This window comes from Colletes latitarsis, chromosome 5, assembly GCF_051014445.1.
Source record: "Colletes latitarsis isolate SP2378_abdomen chromosome 5, iyColLati1, whole genome shotgun sequence".
In the NCBI taxonomy this organism is placed as follows: Eukaryota; Metazoa; Arthropoda; class Insecta; order Hymenoptera; family Colletidae; genus Colletes; species Colletes latitarsis.
The window spans coordinates 33,269,486-33,290,546 of NC_135138.1; the positions used below are offsets into that span (position 1 = coordinate 33,269,486).

Below are 21,061 nucleotides of genomic sequence, written 5' to 3' on the forward strand. Positions count from 1 at the left end.
AGGTTGGAGGACGGGGGATGGATGGGGAGGGAATCGGAAGCCAGACAGCCTGCGGCCAGAATGGACCGTGGTCCGTGTTAGCCAGGAGTCGCTGCCAAATGAAATTATCCCTCGAAAGCACCGACGATCTCGGGGGTTAATTCCGCGAGGGGGTGGCGCCCAGCGCTGTTTGTTACATCCCAGCGTCGGTATCACTGCTGCCCGCTGCCTTGGGCTGACCATAATTTAATACCGGCCGCTAATACATCCCTACCCAGCGTTGCTCAACCCTCGGTTAGATAAGAGTTCATCCCTCCTGACCCCTTCCACCTGTACAGGGGAGAGGGCGTAGCTGCACCGGTAGCTGAAATTTCTCGACGAAGATGCGGAGCAGCTTTCGAGGGTGCGGTTGACGTGATAAATGCGATCCAATGGAAATGGAATCGAGAGATCGTGAACATTTAAACAGCCCAAAATTAAAATTCCAAGCAGTACGTCACTTTTTTATTCAAAAAATTTTATCAACATCCTTGGAATGTCATTAAGAAATCTTGGGAGTTTTACCTTTCCAGCAATGTTGATTTTACCCCTCCAGGAAGGGTAAATGGATTACAGACAACTTTTTCAATTCATTACAGGAAAAATAGTTACGTAGGAATTAAAAGTAATTAAACTTCCTGCAAGAAAGGTTCTGGATATATTTTTTGTTCCATCTACCAGTGTGCGAAATATTTACCATTTCGCCACAGACAACCTAATATTTTTATCCGAATAAACGAAGAGAAGTGTTAGAAAAATTGAAAGCATCTTATCTGCATTTAAGAACCGAATCGATGAATTTTCGTGCACGTTCCGTGAATCCCAAACTGCGAGCCATTACACTTTCTCTGCGAGGCCGTTTGGAAACTTAGTTGTTCGATTCGATTCGGTGAAATCTTCGTCCCGAATCGCAGTCACGTTTCGATGCTCGCAATATAGAATCGTTGATCAACGGGTGTCGTCGAAAACAATATCGGTTGCATCGCTAAAAGTGGCCAATCGAAACAGGGTTGAAATTATGAATGGAAAAAATATCGCGTGCTCTGAAAATAATCTCACGTAAATAATGAATATTTTTATTAAGGATTAAATGAAAACCCAAGTATCGTTTGCAGAACACACCGAAAACCTGTTTCTGCTTTTCTTTTTCCGTGTCCGTATATTTTTCGTCGCCGAAATTCCGCCAAGGATTTATCGTTTTAATTTCTGACGGGTCAGGAGCGAGAAGAGGAGAGGATATCTCGGGATCCGAGGGATCCTTCGTTGGTGGACGAACTGTAGGCGAGGCGGCGCGGGTACATTCATCACGAGTTATTAAACAAGCCAACAAAAGGTGACTGTGACTCGAGGCGGCGTGAAAAAATGCTGGAAGATAGAATCGGCTAATCAGTACATACTACGCGATGATAGATGACCGCGGGAATTAAGACATCCTCGGTGGCGGTTCCTTCCTCGGGGATTTCTTGCGACAATGGCGGCAAGAAACGAGAAACGCGCGAAAAAGAGTAGAGCGATAAGGGCGGCAGACGGCGGGGAACGATAGCGCGAGGAAAAATTAGTGAAAAGTAATTTGATTTGTCCGTGTTAATGTCGCGTGATCAACGCGACGACTGCTTTCCTTCGTTTGTCGACGGCTTTGCGAGTGAAAAATAGGTAAATAAAAGAGTTACGAGACGCGGCGTTGGATTTACATTTGTCACAGAGATTCGAAAAACTTGCCAGGTTAGTGTGGGGGAAAATGTTTATTACGTTAGAAACAATGTGATTTTCAACCATTCCATTTTGTGGATACAGAATACCAGTTGAAAATTCACAAATATAACACGAAATGTGTAATAATTATCGTTAAACGTCTTTATTGTGCACACAGGTGCAGTATACGTATAATTTGCAATTAAAATTAATTTTAAATAATTACATAGTACTTTGACTGATAAAATTCTGTTATAAATATATTTGGCAATCTCTGATTCAAAATTCGTGCTACTCTGTCAAACAAATGTGAACATTTAGAATTTTTAACGAATACAGCGTTCAATTACAAAATCGATTTTTCGCTTTTTGTATTTTCGAAGTATACAATATTGGAAAATTAACAATTTTATAGAATTTTAAATTGAGACGGTCGACTGCATTCGCTTAATATACAGAGTGTTCGGTGGCTTGTTAATATAAACGACAATATTATCGTTTTACACGAGAAAATTAATGAACGATATAGAATGAACTGTTTTAATAGGCGCTCATGTCCAGGAATATATTCCCAAAAATGCAGTATTTTTTTAACACATCCATGCTAATGAGGCCTTATGAATAGAACTAATGGAAAGCTAAAATTCATTCATGGTTTTGATAAACGTATACAAACATATGCAATTTAAAAGTATCTTAATCCAAATGCAGAACTAGACTGAGGATATTTACGCATTCATAGGAAATTTAAATTTGCAAAAAACTATAGAGTGCACTTAATGTGCAAAAATATAAGAAATACGTAAGATACGATCGTATTCTTCTACGAAGCTTCCGTTTCATTAATTCTATTAATGAAAATATGAATTTGCCAGTGTTCCCTTTCAGGAAAGAATCTTTGGTGCACAGAGACTAACGAATTCGTTCGATATGCATAACGTACAAAAGTTAAAGTATCGCGTGTTTATTTTACGGAATCATTTTGCCCCCTACGTCATAGATGAACGACTCTAACGTCGGTTGCGATGGTGCTCCAGGCTTCGTTGGCGCGAATACGCGAAACCACGGCCGCCAAGAATACGTTAATCAGGAAACTTATGCCACGGTCGCATTCCATCGTCTCTCGGTGCGATGTGTTGCGTAAACACGAGGCTGTTGATGGTTAACACGAATCCCAGGGACACGTTGAAGAGGGATTCGTGTTCGCGAAAGTTTCCGTCAGGGTGGAACGTGCCTCGCTGACAGACCGTCATCCAGCCAGCAACGATGCTGCCCCCCCACGCTGCCTTGGCCACCCCTCGAGCCCACCCCTTTCTCCATTTCTCGTTCCTCCAGACCCAGCTACTACCCTCTCATACCTGTAACATCAATTAAAATTCCCGTGGTCGATGAGCCACTGTTTCGCGCGATCGTCCGCCGTTTTTAATTGGATTAGAGCGAGACACAGCGCCAGCAGCAGCAGCAGCAGCATCGAGTAGGGTGGGTCGGACGTCGAGGGTGCCAGGTTACAGGAAGGAAGGGGTTGGCTCGAATATTCGGACGCAGAAAGCAGCGGAAGAGCAAGGGGGAAGGCGAGCAGGTAAATGACAGAGACAATCTACTCGCACCCCTTCGTGCTTTGCGATTCGAGCGCGACGGGGGGTGAGTATCGATTTCGCGGGTTTCGTTAGGAAAGAAAAACTCACGGAAATTAAAGAACGACGTTGTCTTTGTTTTCAAGGAAGAGAAAAATTGGAAATTCATATTCAGGTGAAATAACAAATGACGATGTAATTACGTCCACGTAAAATAGAGATGTGTATTTCGTATTCGATGAACTCGATTTCATCCCTTTTCGTAGACGACGAGAAGAATCTTTTTTTATTTGGAGAAATCGTACTCTAAGGGTAAACGGTTCGCATAGAAGAGTTGCGTCATGTCTGGTCATGCACGGTTCAATTTAATTCGCTAACGATAAATAACTCGATCGTCCGGTGGTATTTTCCCCCCCGAAGGAACCGCGACTAGCCCCGAGGAACGTAAATCACACTTAACGGACGCGTAATGGTGGAAATAGGCTAAGTCTATTAATTAAGAGGAAGTTTGAAACAGAGTTGCATGCTTCTGAATTGGAAACACGGCATAACGAATGCGTATATACTCGCCACCGTTCGTACAACACAATTCTCGGGCGAGGAACCCTTTGAGGGACGATTAACTGTTTTCGTGGGATTTTTCGGCGCGAACTTTTGGCTGGACTGTCTGCATAAATCACTCGAACAGCGCGCAAAGCGCCGTGGGCGGGATTCGAGCATCGTATCTGCATTCGCAACACGCGGCATTAATTATGTATTCAATAAATTTTAAACGCATCGAAATGAATTCAAATTGCAGATTAATATTAAACGGTGTCGGCTAATTGGCCGGGCAATTATGCGGCGTTAATTAAACATTAGAGGCGAGGTCTCGCGACATAAGGTCGGCCTCGCCATCTGGCGAGTGCTTCCATCCCATACCAAACGATAGTTTCTTGCGAACAGAGCCATCTGAAAGGGAAACTGGCCAACAGAAGTCGCAAAATTCTTATCTAAATGTACATTTTTAACGATAACTCGAAAATAAATTAATGTTCATTCGTTACTCGATAAGTGAAAATTAGAGTTTCGATTGTGGAACGAAATATTTCAAAACTATCAAATTCGCTTGGACAAGCTGGCTTAAGTAAATAATAATAAATAGTTTTAATAAGTAAATTTATGTATTTATATTTACATTATATCTGTTGTCAGCAATTCAACGAAGTTAGAAATTTAATATATGGCAAGGTATATCGAGTACTGAGCAAAATGTTACACAATTAAATTTGGGCTTAATACCATGATATTACGTTTATTATTGTGTAAATTATAGTTCTTTTGTATAATTTTTTTGTTAGCATTAGAAGAGGATCAAAAAAATATTTATTGAAACCAGCTTGTTGACTTAGGTGTCTGAATCGAATCAAAATTTAACTGTTCTTCGATTAAGGTTCGTTAAAAATTCCCATTGAAATCGATAATTTTGCAAAGTTCTAGTTCACAGTTAGTTTCGAAGATTGGGGAAAGAATAGAAGCATATTGTTTAGAAAAGAAACGTTTTATTACACTCACCTACGATCTTTATATGGTAATATACGCAAGTTGCAAAGATACATACACAACGACGTACGATCCGGTTCGAAAGTGAAACCTTTCCATCAGGATTGGCCCGGGTGCTCTGAGACTGTAAAATATTCTCAACCCTTACAGTGCACCGCAATGGCGGAAAAGGTACGCGACGCAAACGAGGAAGAGAATTAAAGTCGCGACGACTCCGTGGCAGTTGAGCTAAAAACGCTTTCGTTCCTGATATGTCCAAGATTGGCGAACGTATTGAAAGACTTTGCCATAGATTAGTCGACGATTAACCCTTTCGTGGCCACAGTACACTTGGAAAGGAATTTTTTATTCACGTGCTAAATCGAGATCAATTTTTCCTTCTTCTCATCTATTTTTATTTAAAAAAAAATTCTACATGGGATGCATCTGTTGAAAAATCTCTTAAAAGTCTCTTATTTACAGTAACTGGTGCAGAAACAAGAATAAACATAAAAGCAATCGTAAAAGTTCTGTTACGATGATTGCACATAATTCGTACGAGACACGCGTGCCCCTCTGGCCACGAAAGGGTTTAAGGAAACGATTCGTCGAAGAGTGAATCATTTTATTGTTACTTACGAAGTATAGATATCAATGGGACATGGACAATCAAGTCGACGACGAACATCAATGATAATATAATATTAAAAATGAATTTGTACTGTTCCGTTCTCTTTTGATTCGTATTATTGAGCTTCGGTCGATGGTATATTTCTATGGTAAAATCTTTTACACGATTCGTCAAATGGCCGATCGTGTTTCTCGCTCGCAATTCACGGCATTCCTTTTCTCCTGAAAACGGTTCGACGAGTTTACGCCCCGTCGAGTATTCGTGACTATACCGACCACCGAGTATGTTACAGCATATTAACTACGTTAGTATTCCTCATTCGATTGATTATGCAGCTGAAACGCGATTACGTGATTAATGAAGGTTAAATTTAACAGCGAGTCGCAAGTTTCGGTGTCAGTTGATCTACTTTCCGTAGGTACACGCGTATTTATACTTGAGCGCGCCGACTGGCCAATTAGGAAGTAGCGTGATATCATGCCGAGTATATTGAATTTCATCGTCTATGATTGAAGACAGGCCAGTGGATCAACCGAGTATCGCTCTAGATATCTAAACGAGTTGAACTCCGTCGCTTTTCTGTGTAAACATTTAAAGAAAGATCGACTAGCTCGTCTAGAGGCAAGGAGATTGCGGATTGACACGTAAGATGTATAAACTTTCTGATAAAATCGACCCTATATTTTAACCCTTTTAAGATACGTTACCTATATCACTTAACGCTACGCCTAGAGTATGCACGCTACCACGAATTCCTTTGTCCTTATTTTATCGATTAATATTTAAAGTTTTACCACTACACGACGTGTCACTCGAACAGTATCGAATCGTTAAAAATTCGCTTCGATCAAATCTCCTATATAACGTTCATCTTTAACCTAGATAGCAATAGTTTATGTACAAGTTCTTTTTCGAAATCTTTAAATAAGATTGTTCCTTGTCGAGTCTGTATCCCACTTATGTGACAAACATCAGTTTCCTGCACAGATTTAGGTAGTAATACCATAGGGAACTGTATGATCGATGGTAGGTACAGGTTATCCCATAGGATAATATTGTTTCTGTCACTGTCTGCCTGATCGATAGCAGATACCATAGACATTTACTGTGCCACATACGATAAAACAGATTCCTTACTTTTTTTTGCATTGAAATGCATTCCCCCGACGTAACAGATTTCACGTCACTTGTTTCTTATATTTGAAATTACAGTGGCGTTTCTTCCTCTTCCAGTTACCTTGGCGTCGGAGGAGGTGGTGGTGGTCATACTGCACTCCCGGTATAAAATCCTGTTTTCCCGGCCAAACCGGGTCCGCGTTTCCTCTTCTCGCATTCCATTGTGCTGAACGTGTTTTGCGCGATTTGTGACTTCCTCTTTGGATTTTGCAGCGTCATGCTTCTCTGGCTCGAATTCGAGCTTGAACTTGTACCCGGTTCAGAGACTCGTAAAATGCCAGAGTGTATCGTTCCGAAATTCTGATAGATGTACTGAGACTGGATCGCCGAGACAGACGTGCTCTGATTCTTCAAAGTGATCGGCACCGTTTGACCTGCCAAACTGTTGTATCGTGTGTCGTAACCGAAGGGAGTGTCCAGTAACGACTCGTTTTTTTCACTGTACCCACTGAGTCTCGAGTCGAGGAGACCTTCCTTTTCTGCGAAACCACTTAACCTCGAATCCACCACATTTTGTTCTGTAGTTCTGGGAGAGAATTCGGTGTAGCGCGGCTCTTGGCCGACAGTGTGCTCCTTGCTTTCGGTGAAAGCGATCATGTTCTGTCGTGAATCGGATAGAATCCTCGAGTCTATCAAACCTTCTTTGTCGGCAAAGCCACTTAAACGCGAGTCGATAACACTAGCCTCCGACTTGTCACTAAACGTGTACCGTGGGTCGGTATTCTTCGAGTCCGGATACGTCGGTAAAACGTGAGCCAGATCTGCCTTGTCGACGTAGCTGATGGCTTGCGGATTGGAGGCACAAATGTCGGGCGCAGATTTGCATAAAAGGGACGTGCCTTCTTCGACCACTCGCTGGGGCGCTGCAATATGGACAAATTTGTAATTAATCGCGTAATAGCATTGGTAATTTGATCGAGAACGAAAGGTAGCGAAAACGTAGGTTACTTTTTACGGGTTGTCCAAACCCTCTGGCTTGAGGTGGTCCAGGTGACTTCTGATGAGCTCTCACGAGGTACTCTGAGCTCAAGCCTTTCTGTTCTCTTAGCTTCCTCTCAGCGCCAGGTACCATAACTCTCACCTAAAGAAACAGAAGCGTCGTTTAAATTCTAGTAAATTCTTCGTACAAAAGACACAATGTAGCAAGTTTAGAAACGTACCATTTCTTCGACGGTCGAGAATCGAGCCATGTAACCGGACATTGTAAATACAGCTGCCACTTCCGCCAGGATCAAAGCCAATCCCGACAGCTGAAGGCACCAACCGTACTGGTACTCTGGTAGACCGCTGTCATCCATCTCCATGCTCGACGTGGAGGGCAAACTATATTTTCCTGGTAACTCTAGCGACGCGTCCGATAATGCCGATACGAGAACTATCAGGCCACCGCCTAACGAGAGTCCTGGAACACAAATGAAGTTATTACTTGGCGTACTTCCCAATGTCTCTGATATTTATTGTTTTCGGGCGGAATCGATTCGTTCTAGACTTATAGGCGAGTGTGGGCTGAGCGGAGTTCATGATTAGAATTTGCCGTGCAAGTTAGTGGAACTCGAAATGATAACCTATGGAGTTGGTAACCGATGAAGATCTCCAGTAACTCATTGGCTATAGGATTTAATCGCGAACTGTAATTAAAGCTTGCGACGCTGTGAGCAATTGCAAGTTAATTTACTCGTTCCACGTTGCTCGTTGCTTTATCGTTCAAGAATCATTGTTGTTTGAATTGTATTCTTTATCCGCCTGTCAGGAAAGATCCAAGACCAACGTTATCGCGTTAAACGAAAAGGATTACCGCGAATTAAGTCGGGGGAAAGCACGAATGACGTTTTTAAGTTGTCCGTAAACCACCTTCGCGAACTTCAATCTTATTTTTATTATGCTTCAATCGCCAGTAATTCTTTTAGATGTGACCGTATTGCCTCCGGTTACCGGTAAATACAGCAGCTTACCGTGGCAATGCGAGACGAATGGAGCCATTAAAGTTTATCGTTCCATAAAATTTGTCGCGTTTCCTGCATTTTAACTGCGTCTTCCGGTCGAATGATCCGACAGTAGTATTACTAATTGCGTTGGCGTACTTTTACGCTATCGATTTGATGGGTATTTGTTCGTGGATGGTGAATGTTGACGCGAATAGTCCAAAATCTATAGGAGCAAGTATTGTTTTCGAATGTTTATTCATTCAAATTTTATAAAATATTAAGAATTTTATGGGAATCCTTGTAAGAATGCTTTAATTTTCGACTTCGTGGTGGTTTTAATGGGTCGTTGGTTATTCGCTTGTCAACGATGGTTAGATAATGGTCATCGATGGTCAACAGTGAGGCTGACATCAAGATCAAAGGTCTAGGAATGGCCAAGAGGTAGGACCAACCGAAATAGTTCTGTAGACCGGATTGTCATTGACTGTCAACTTTGTCTTTGCGTCTCCCCACTCTTCCACCTTAGGAGGAGGTATATGGAGAGTCACTGCTAACATCGTACTCTTTCAGTACCCCTGAGACTTTCAGAGGGGTCGGGTCTCGCGAGTTCGGGGGCCTACCTCTGGCCATTAGTGAACCGGGCTGACCACTGGTGACCAGGACTGACCAGGAGTGACCACTACTGACCACTACTGACCACTACTGACCACTAGTGACCAGTGCTGGTACCACTACTGATCACTACTGACCAGTGCCGGACCGTGATGGACAACGGTAGGAATTGTTTAAAATTCCTTTCTCTACTTCTATTTTATCATCTGATTCCAATTTTGCTTCAATGAATAATAGGTATATTTTCTTATTTTGCAGATGACCCATTGGTAATTACCCACTACTAGTTTGACAACAAGTAGTAAGTCCACTTTACTTATTTACGATATTATTATTGCTTATTACAATTTATGTAAGTAGGATGCAGAAGAATTTAGATTTATAGTTAGGCAGGTGTTTGGTTAACCATTATGTTAGGTAGGTGTTTGGTTAACCATCATGTTAGGCAGGTTTATTTTCATTTGAAAACAAATTCTTTCGAGAACTCTTTCAACTCTCTTCGTTGGTTGTGAATCTTTCATTGGTTGCACTTTCGTTTGTTTCTTCTTCAATCGTTGGTCACAGAAGATCTTTATTAATGGAGGGTGGTTGGGATTCGGTTAGGGTGGGTCTCCATTCGCAGCAACCTCCTCGTGGTGAGACCTGGGTAATATTATTTAGCGTTTAATTAATAATCGTATCACTCTTAACTAGGTAATGCAATTACTAATTAAAAACTAAATAATATTAGCAAATTGGCTGCGATCCGCCTTGCATAGCTCATCATAAATCTTCTTCACTAGGTTAGTTTTGATTCTCATTGATTCGTCAAAGATTCTAGAGGTATACGAGTACTTTTTCGCCCCATTTTTATGGGGTCACCCCATTACCACTTTCGTGTCACTCGGAGCATTACCAACAGATTTAGAAATAAATTTTAATTCCTTCCATAGTCAATTCACATCTATTTACGCACACACTAAAGCCGTCTGCTCGTCAATACTAATTCAGTGAATAGTTTCTCAACTGACCGTCATCAATTTTCAGATTAGGCCACGAAAGTCCATGAGGTGAAAGGTCCACTCGTATACCTCGTCTGTGCTTGTACATACGTACCTAGTCATTCGTTTCTTTCTTTCACCTATATCGAAGCGCAACGTTAGTACTTTCGTGAGTTTCTAGTTGGGCGGATGAAAGCACCCCGGTCGTCGGTGACGAAAACGAGGTTCCTTTCTGCCGCAAATGCATTAAAAAGACTGCCGCGCGACGTGGCCTGTTTCTCGGGTACGTTTACTTTTTATATACGATGTGTTCTTCCCGGGCGTAAAGAGTACGACATAAAAATTTGCATACGCGTAAAACGAACGACCCGGGGCTTGCAACCCGTCTGTTCTATAGTCGATTCAATTCCAGCTGCACGATCTACCACCGACGGGACACTATTATGACGGGGTAAGCCGCTCCGTTATTGCATTCTTAACGACAGATGATTCAGGCCACGTTACAGCAACGTGGATTATTACTAGAACGTACCAAATTGATGCTTACGCGCCACAATCGCTCGCGATATTTTAGCCCCATATTTTTAAAGACTTTCCCTGTTCACCGTGGCCATTAACTTCTCGCATAATGGGTTTATAACGCAGTTAAAGAACGCGTGTAATTGTTATTGCCTCCGTAAGTCTCTCACAGGCTGAACAGTTTACCACCATTTAGACTGATCCACCAAAGATAGATCCAATACTGTTTTCATTTTAATTTATTGATTTATTCTAAATTTAATTTCCGGCCTTTCTGTTCCTATTTATGTACTTTGCACACGATTATAAATTGCATCAATCGGTAGAAATCTAATTCGTCAATGTTTCGAACGAACAGGAATTTATAACGATTCGTTTCTTCTACAAAGAAGTCATTATCCGTGCATTACACGCAATCGATTGTAGATTCGTCCGCTGCTGGTGACCAGCTCTGCCAATCGATTGCTACTTCTGCTTATCAAATTTACAATGGGCGTAAAAAGCACCTATATTTCATTCACGTTCAGCCAGTTGGAGGCTGCAAATACGTCTGGCAAATTTAAATTTCAATTAACGCCGCAATACGTTTTACAATCAGACACATGTCATTACGGGACAACGTTTATGCCTCATTTCTATTCGACGAGCGTGATTGTGTTCACGGGGAAGAACCGTGTGCACGTCGCGTCGCTAGAAAAGCAATTATGAAAATCCGAAATTATCCACGATCAAATACAGGATAATCGTGGAAATTAGCCGAAACGTTAGTTTGAAAACTACGTTTCTACAAGTTGGAGAGTTTGGGCGGTTGTTTGACATTCATGGCGTAAAATTTTATGTCATTATATTCCAGTAATCACTTTCCTAACGCGACGATAGTTACAATTTCAAATAAGTCACAAACACAACAATTCTATATCATTCTTATCAACCTAAGATATGTAAATCCTATTATCTAAAGGGACATCACTTGCCACCATTAACCAGGGCTAATCGTCGGCTAATCATCGTTAATCGCTCATAATCGTTGTTAGTCGTGATCTATCATCATTACCCACATCTAATTATCGACGAATCATCGTCCAATTATGGTTAATTGCACAGAAGTTGATTATCGTGCGATCCAAATGCCTTTGGAGACCACTAAAACCCTATGGAGTATGTTTTCGGCTCGACGTAATTACTTTTGATCGCAACGATGCGAATTCGGATCCGAATTATTTACGCCGCCATCGAAAATAATAAATAATTACCGTTCGAACGTTTAACGAAGTGTTTTTGTTCGGCTTTGTTCGAAAGAGATTCGAGTTGAATTTATTTGGAACACGTCGCGAAACTTGTGACCCAACACGGTTCGTATCGTACTTCGTAGTCGTTGAAAAAAAAAAAAATTCTGCTCCCGTATCGACGAATGGGATTTCTATACGCCGAGAGGTTTAATTAGAGCGCGACGCGTTAGCGCCGCGTTTCCTTATTCAACGATTTCGTTTGAAAATATGCTAACCCAAACGCCATTTATCAATTTTCCCTAATTAGCGGACGCGACCTAATTTCACGCGTCTTCGGAATCAGACTGCCAACGGATATGGAATAATTCGACGGCGTGGCCGTTCGATCGCATTTAACGCGAAAATTAAAAAGGTAAAAAATGACACTGCGTCGAACCGATGATAACGATAATTAATTTGACGAAAGTTTCCATCCATGATTTTACGCGACAGCGATTGTAGCCAGCGTCGGAACGGCATCGGGGATATAAATCGAGGCTCGTAAACTGGCACGGGCAAATGGAAGTTCGCGAATAACTGTCATCAGCACGACGACGAGTTTGGAATATTCAATCGAGAGTCGTCTTCAATTTCTCTATTGACTCGATTGTGCTACGCTTTGTCTCTGGACGGCTGCTCAACCTATTGCTCAATTAATTAGTAGTAATTGCAATTTAGTCGTGAAACGTGAGGTTCATAACGAAACTCGGAAGTTTTCGTCGCGACGAACGCTCCGATTCGTTTGTTAAGTAAATACGCATCGTACATAGTTACCCTAACAATTGTTGAATTCAGATGATTCGGTACCGTAGTTCGTAACCCCTTGATTTTTTGGCAAAGAGAATTTTTAAGGAAGATTGTTGTAATTTACTAAAAATAAGGAAATGAATAGTCGTGGAAGAACAGAGTGTAACGTTTGTAAAAAGAATGTAAAACTTTCACGAGCAACGTACGATCATTTTTATGGTATAATTATACAAATTACATAGAGTAATTACGAGCTCTTTGAACGATCAGTTCACTTAAACGTAAGATGGAATTATAGTTTTAGATAAAAATAGAAATCGTACAACATTTCGTTCGTTCCAAACAATACCAGATAGTTAAAATGAAAAATTTTGAGTATCTACCAAAGAATGCTCGCAACGAGTACAGATTTTACACTCGGATCACGTTTCCAATAGCACCTGTACCAGCCTGATAGACAATAAACGTCAATAAAGCTATGAACGATATGAAATTGACAGCTATGTCTGTTCTCTTTGTTATCTGTCATCGATTACAGAATAAAAACGAAACGCTGGACTAACTGTAAATAGTCGCTGAAAATCGTTGCACTTATTTTCTATCAACATTTTCCTGTTCGCTGTTATAAAGCTAGATCACGATAAGGTTTCATGAAATATTTATTTCCAACGCGGTTAGATTGCTACTTTATTTAATTTAGTGGATATAATAACAGTTTCGCGTGATACGGGTTCAGAATAATTTTAGACAAGATATTAGTGTTTTAAGAGGACATTTACATTCCGTGGTTAGCGTTATCGCTTCTGGGCGAAAAATAAACAAAATATTTCAGGGACCAGTAGTAGTGGACTGCACGAGTCAGCCATAAGAATTCCACAGCCCAGCACTCAGTTAGGTCTGGGTTAGATACGAGCTCCGAATATAAACCCTCTTCCTTTCCATCTATATAAGTTCATAGATAAGGGATGGTAGATATATGCATGGAACAATTTCCCAAAGAAATATGTAGTGGAATTAGGACAGAACTTGGAGTAATTTGTCTGCGGTTAGAAACTTGTTTCGGCAACAGCTATAACAGAATTGCTCTAGACAAACGTTACTTTCATTAAAATATGCATTTACAATATTCACTCATCCACGATGTTGTAATTTTCTATTATAGGGTTTGCACTAGAAACTAGTTTCTCTTATTATCGTGATTCATTTCGTAATAACAATACATTCTTATTGTATCAGGGTTCTACTCAAAGAGAAATTCAATAAAAGACAAAATATTGTAGAGCACTAAAAATATACATTGCAAACTAGTCTTGTTTCACCAAATATAGAAATGTACATATTAAATATAATACTTTTCTTCAAACTGTGTGTTTCATATGACTATTGTTTAACAGGCATTTGAGATGCTCGAGTTTAGTAAAGAAAAGTTACATATAGCTTCATAGTTAATTCTTGCCGGCTTGTTATTGAAAAGTTTGAGGAAAAAATGATTTTATTATTACAGAAGCTTTTGAAACTTGTTGAAGTCGCGAAACTTTCACGAGCAACGCACGACCATTTTTCTTTCAAGTTTACTCCTCCAGATGTCCCGGCTCTTGACGCGTTACAAACTTTTGATAAAGCCGAAACTCATTACGGTGTCTAGCGAAATGCAGTTGCTTTTCTAATTCTACGAAATTTACTTGTGCATACTGAGAGCAACACGAGATTTACAGAAATTTACTGCGTCAGTCATATAAATAATTTTCCCTAAAATGTTCACCCGCTAGCTCATTCTTCCCACGTTGTATTATTCATCGAAATGACGAAATTAACGAAGAAACGCGTGTTTCTGAGTTTTTCACTTACCAGTACAATTTACAACCATATTTCGCGCATCGAATCCGTCCTGTGCGATGCTGGCCCAGTGGGATCAAAATTTCTAAGCCCTTCAGCCTCCAAACTTTATTTCTCTGTGGTTACACAGTTAACAATGGATATTCACTGAAAATTGTTCTATATTGCCACATCAAATCCCACTTCTATAAACTATTAATAATAAAAACTTTTCGTCAATATATTAGCCTGTTAAAAAGTATCAAAATTAAATTCATTAAGTTCTTTTTGAACGCAGAATCAGAATAAATTGCTTATATCACGAAAAAGTTTTATATTTTCAAATAGTTTTATATTGTCTCGCTTCTTAGGTATTAAAAGCACGCCTTCCCAAGTTTCTTCACATTTTCTTTCGAGTAACGTTTCAATATTTAATTAGGATATCTCGAACGTAGTGAAGGGAGCTGGAATTTGCGCTTAAGACGAAGTCTCATTTTCATTCTACACTCTCCAAGTGGAACGTAACACGCGTGTATTTTGTGTTTACAACCGTGAAGCGTCGGTAGTCTCCTGGAAAGTGCCTTAGATCAAAGTTGACAAATTTGATTCACCCCGTCGGAGCTATCAAAGAGGGATCGAACTAGATGAAGAAGTAGAACAGGGTGTAGTTTGGCAGACTCGCGCAATCTTGACTAATCGAACTGTTCGTGATAATCCGAAACCAGGTACAGGGTGAACAAGCTCCATTGGCTCGAATCGCGTACAAAGAAATTTATTTTTATTTATAATTCTTGACGTAGACGTCAGCTATTACTACATGTCGATAATTTATATTTAATGTATAATTAATAACGTACACGTCCAGTCCAGAAAATATTCCAAACAAATTACGACAAATAAATGCAAATATTAGTTTAGAAACGGAGCACAGTCTCCGAAGTAATTTCTTTGCAAACATTGCCACCCTCGAGAAATAAAACAAGGAAATAGGATTACATTTCCAAGCAGTTCGTGGAGACTCACGAAGTTCTGATTACATTGCATCTTACTTTCTATCGAGATAATAAAATTTCCTCCGAAATATTGCTCGCGTTGTTTTTGTTCAGTATTAATTTAAATTTCTGTTAGTCGTCGTGGTATTATATATCAATGGAAATGAATTGAGACAGGTATAACGAATAAACAGCTTAAAACTTTATACTTTTAACGTGATATATTTGTTTCGATGGATCTGACCGAATGTTTCCATGTTTCTATTATTATTTAAAACGCGAGTACGACAATTTATATACATGTCACGACGCGATTAAATAGGGGGATCTCTTTTCGTGAATAAATATGCCGGAAGAACAGAGTTAACTATAATTAACGAGTAACCCGGTCTTCACGAGTTAACGAGTTAAAAACATGAATTCTAATTACTTGTAAAGTGTATTAAGTGGGGACTTAATTCCCTTCATCTTCTTTAAAATAAAGTATTTCAGAGGTAGAAAAAATCCCGTTGCTAATAGCATGCCAGACTTGCATAATTTGTCCTGGTTCATCCTGAGGAAATTCTTAAATCCTTTCCCACAAAAAAAAATATTCAAAGTAAACTTCAAAGAACAATTTTACGATTTTTCCTGGAAGTTATCAAAGCGTAAAGTAATATTTACCGGGTCCTGTACACGTGTAAAAGCAAATTTGATGAATTCGTTCTGTTGAAAATGTGATTCGATGATTGTTCGAAAAGAGACGTTCAAACGATAATTCATAGATGATCATCGAGTATGTGCGTTTGGAATTAGAAACCAATGCTTCGTCCAAAATGGTGCGTAATGGTATTAACGGATAATATTTTCATTATAATGGATTCGTAGTCGTCCAGGCATCGATTTACCGTTTTCGGTAGGATCACGTGTTTCTCGCGAATATTTCGAGCAACCGCACACACGGTCGAATATTCCACCACGGTTTCAACGCATAAATTTCAAGCATGCCAGATATGGTATATGCTGCCAGGATTAAATAACTTGACCCAGTCGCAACATATCACGGCCATGGAGCACCTCACCTGCCCCTCTGTCGTTCCCACTCACCCCTTTTTTATTTCGCCTTTTCTTCCACCTCTTTTCTCCGAAGGCGAATGTCCTCGCGACTTTTTCCAATCTCAGTTTTTCTCCTTGACTAATATTTTTTAGTCTCCGTAGAGTATTACCTAAAAAACTAACGTTACACGTTGAAATAAAAAAGTGCTTCGATCAACTTGGTGATTATCAACTGTAGAATTTAATTTTGCAACGTTTCGGTGGGAAATGTGAAACCTAATTTTACAGGCAAAGAGATCCAATATTAAAAGAAGGAAAAATATAAAATAAATAAATCCCAGGATATGAATCTGGAATTCCTCTCTGATCAAAGTCTGGCACGTTGCTCCGCGATTATTACATCTACTGAAACTCCAATACTTTGAAAAACGAAGCTGATCCGACGTCTACCAGTTTTTATAATAACGCAATATTTTATGAAAACGTCTGATCGTAAATAATCCGTTGAAAAATCCACCTCTTGTTCAAGTGACATATCGAGACGCGTATCGTTCTTTTACCTCTTTCGAACAGCGTTAAAAATTCACCTACCCACCTTTCGGATTGTCATAGGCTCCGAATAGGCAGTCTCGAGTCCGTCACGACCTGATAATACCCGTATTCCCCGTTTCCATTAATTCGTCGCCAAACTCGGTTGCAATTTGCTAAAACAAACTAGGAATTGATGTGGACAAAAATACCAATACAAACGGTCCGCAGTCTAAAACGTTATCCTGAACAACGTGGCCCATTAGCGATTAATGAATTAACACCACAACCAGTGGAAACCGCGTTCATTTCCGCGTGCAGTAACTCGTATAAACTAGTGACAGCTACGATCAATTCAGAACGAAACGGGGTTTGAAGCATTTGTTCGTAAAATCGTTGTCTATGAGTATAGGGCGTCCAACCTCGGACCACATCGTTCAGCCGTAGCGATGGAGGCAAACGGAATTTAATATTAATACGGTCCAGGGCGAAGATGTAGTTGCGTGAATCGCAAGCACGCTCGAATTTCGAGAATACCAGCCGCGATATCGAGTAACCGATCCAATTTCCACGACGACAAGAAGCTCGCCATCGCCTACTCCAAGAGCCTTGGCTCCTGTCGAAGCCCGCAGCGACGGAATCGCTCGGAGCTCGATGCATCTCGGTGGAATGCGTTCCTTCGCCCTGGCCGTGGCAGTTATTCCTGGACGAGGGATGCCTCGCCGATCGAAAGCAAAAATGCGTGAACACAGGGGGCTCGTAATCTTCCGGGGATGAGAAACGTAGCAAAAGTTTGATATTGGATCGCCCGGATCAGGGAGAGTAAACGCATACGAAGTTCCTTCATTACGACCGTGTCGACGGCATACGAAACATATATCGACTGTCCACTGTTGGCTGAACTCACGTTTTATAATATAAACTTTTTCAGATTTAATATTTATATACCAGGAGAATCGTTTTTTGTCGTTCACTTTGTACGTGTGAATTCTGCGGTGTCACATTTCTGTGTTCAGTTAGTTAAAATTTGAAAATAATGTGTGTTTTGTTAGAAAATGTCGAGATGTATCGATAACGTTACAATACGAATTTTTATAGAGTTCTAGATGAGGATGTAACCTTAAAACTCCTTCGGGTATGTAGCGTCAAAGTAAATGTCAAAATAAACAAGGAAGACAGTAGAAATTAGAATAGTTGATATGGTAATCGGATAGGGGATGAAATGCCCTTTAAAATGAGCGTTTGTACGAGTCGATAGCTTTATTAGTTCCGGAGATATGACAATTTTTGTTTCAAGTCGAGCGTCAAAATAAATGTCAAAATAAACATGGAAGATAGCATGAATTATAATAGTTGATATGGTAATCGGATAGGGGATGAAATGCCCTTTAAAATGAGCGTTCGTACGAGTCGATAGCTTTATTAGTTCCGGAGATATAGCGATTTTAGTTTCGCGTCGATGCGGTGGCTAGTTCCGGAAATATATGTGTCCTTGTGTTTACTACGGCCTTGTCAAGGTCGTTGACCGCGCGCGCACATTGGAAAGTAGGTCAGTCGGCCAGACGGTCACGAGTCACGTACGAAAAAGAGAGGTCCGGCGCGACGCGATAGACGGAGACAGCGATAGTCGAATTAAGAAAAATTACCTTTTACATAAATTACGATATCTCGAAAACGGAAAGTCCGATCGACAAAAACAAAAAGCCATTTTAAAGGGGAGCCTTTACCGCTGCTAATGATTGCTTAATAATAGAGAAAACACTAGTAGTTTCGGAACTGCACGCGTCTAAAGTTTAACTATTTTTAATACGCGTGAATAGGCTATTATACGCGAGCCGGACAGTGGGACAGTCGAATTAAAAAAATTACCTTTTACATAAATTACGATATCTCGAAAACGGAAAGTCCGATCGACAAAAACCAAAAACCATTTTAAAGGGGAGGCTTCACCGCTGCCAACAATGCTTCAATTATTCATAAATCTCTAATAGCTTCGGAACTGCACGCGTCTAAACTTTTAGAACTTTTAGTACGCATTAATAGGCATTAATAGGAAAGTCGTATCGTCAGAAACCGAAAACCATTTTAAAGAGTATGGTTTACCGCTTCTAACAATGGCTCAATAATGAATAAAACTATAGTTTTGTTAATTTTATACACGTTGTTAGACTGTTTCAAGACAGTGGCAGTATATTTCCTATTCATATCGACAGCTAACCAGAATTTGACACCGTTGATAAATTTTGGTTTTTACAAAAAAGAATATAAATCGTTCAATCGTAGGCAAGCAAGGCAGACTTCATATTTTTCTCAGTAAAACAAACAATAGGAACAGAAGCGAATATTGAGGTTTCAGCACCTTTTGGGGAATTGAATACAAAAAATCGAAACGAATATTTGAATCATTTTAAATCGAGGTCTTTATGCGTGACAGCAATTTTCCCAGGCAGCAGTTTTACCCTTCGATAAGTGCTTCCCGCGAAGACATTCGAGCAGGTGCAAGTATCTCTTATTAGATCGCGTTACTCCTCGAATAAGGAGCTTCGATGTGACTTCCAGATTACGGGAATTGTAGCAGTAAAACGTTAGCCGACGCAAACATTATCTGGGACACCTTGGAGCATCTATGCCCTCGATATCTCTCCTCTTATTGTTACTACTAGCGTCAGCATTGTTGCTGTTAAATTATACGAGCGATCGCAACAACGTACCGGCCGTCCGGTCATCGTACAAATCTACCCGTCGATACCGCGATAGTATCTCGAATTAATTCCTGCGAATCTCTGATAAATTGTAGCACGCTCGAGGTGTCTGATAAATCATACCTCCCGCGAGTTTTCGCGACTGGCGTGCCTCTGTTTCTGTCATTTCGCGCGATCGGTTCGCGTTGAGTCGAACACTTGGGGGGGAAAAATTGCTTTTGCAACACGAATTCAAGCATACAAAAGTCGTGACTATTTTAGGATTTAATAAAATATTCAGTGGTCGGCAAAATCACGATTTGAAATTTTTCATAAACTAACTGTTTCTACTTGTATTTCTTTTTCCCCCAATAACAATCGAATTTTAATATAATATTCTCTAGTTACGATGCTCGTTTCAGCTTGAGAGTTATGGGAAGTAGAAATGTACAAGTTTGAATAAAATGTACACTTTATTATCAATTCGAATTCGAATTTTGGTAGAATTTGTTAGAATTTGATCCAAGCATAAACAAATAAAATTCCTGTCTATAATTTCTTAATAACACTTCCAATAATTCTAGAATCGAAACGAAGATTCTCGTTCGTATGATAATGTCCCGGCTATAGAGCAATATCCTCGGAAATGAATGAAATTACTCGAAAGTTAAAATGGGTTTCGAAGTAATATCTTTTGCGTAACAGCTGCAAAAATATGAAGAAGAACTTTCGAACGGTGCACGACGAGCCTAAAATTTTGAATAGAGTTATTGGTGCGTTCGTAACGATTCTAGTAAAAATTATCGCTCGGATTGCACGAGGTCACCGAAAGGGAGGAAAGGTTCAACTAACGACGTCGTTATTATTACGTGGAATGTACTTCTTCGTGCCCCTTGATGGCACACTTGACGTTACACCCCTTCACTTGCAAGAACAGCTGGTCGGTGAAGAGGAAAGACCTAGATTCTTGCAAAAAGTGTCGCAAAGAAACTCGCGAACATTTTCACGTTTTATTCACACCTATTATCAACGCCATTACGCGTTAAACGTAAAATGTTTTCTAGAAAATTAGTACAAATACCGATACTAGTATCTACAATAAATATTTTTACATTCACAACGCAGTGAATGATATACATAATAATATACAATATCAATTGTAATATTATTGGGGATAAAATAATATTAAGTACATCAGCTTTGGATATATAAAATTACTTCGAATTTTGTTCTTGATATTTCCAGCGAATTGATCTTACAGTGGTTCTATGTTTTGCAAATGTTGGCTCATTCTGGGGCCACACACACAGTCAAAGTAGGTTTCCGGTTTTCCGATAGGTTACGTTT

At 40.1% G+C, this 21,061-nt stretch overlaps 1 protein-coding gene across 1 annotated transcript in view; it reads right to left on the bottom strand.

The window, feature by feature from the left end:
- Nucleotides 1-4,839: 4,839 nt before the first annotated feature.
- LOC143341662 (uncharacterized) overlaps nucleotides 4,840-21,061 on the bottom strand; it is a 200,699-nt gene continuing 184,477 nt past the window's right edge. The window contains exons 5-7 of the mRNA XM_076764646.1: nucleotides 7,773-8,014; nucleotides 7,561-7,693; nucleotides 4,840-7,475 (exon numbers count right to left, since the gene is read on the bottom strand). Coding sequence (XP_076620761.1) covers nucleotides 6,700-7,475; nucleotides 7,561-7,693; nucleotides 7,773-8,014 — 1,151 coding nt within the window. The 3' untranslated portion in view covers nucleotides 4,840-6,699. The remainder of the gene's footprint in view (nucleotides 7,476-7,560; nucleotides 7,694-7,772; nucleotides 8,015-21,061) is intronic.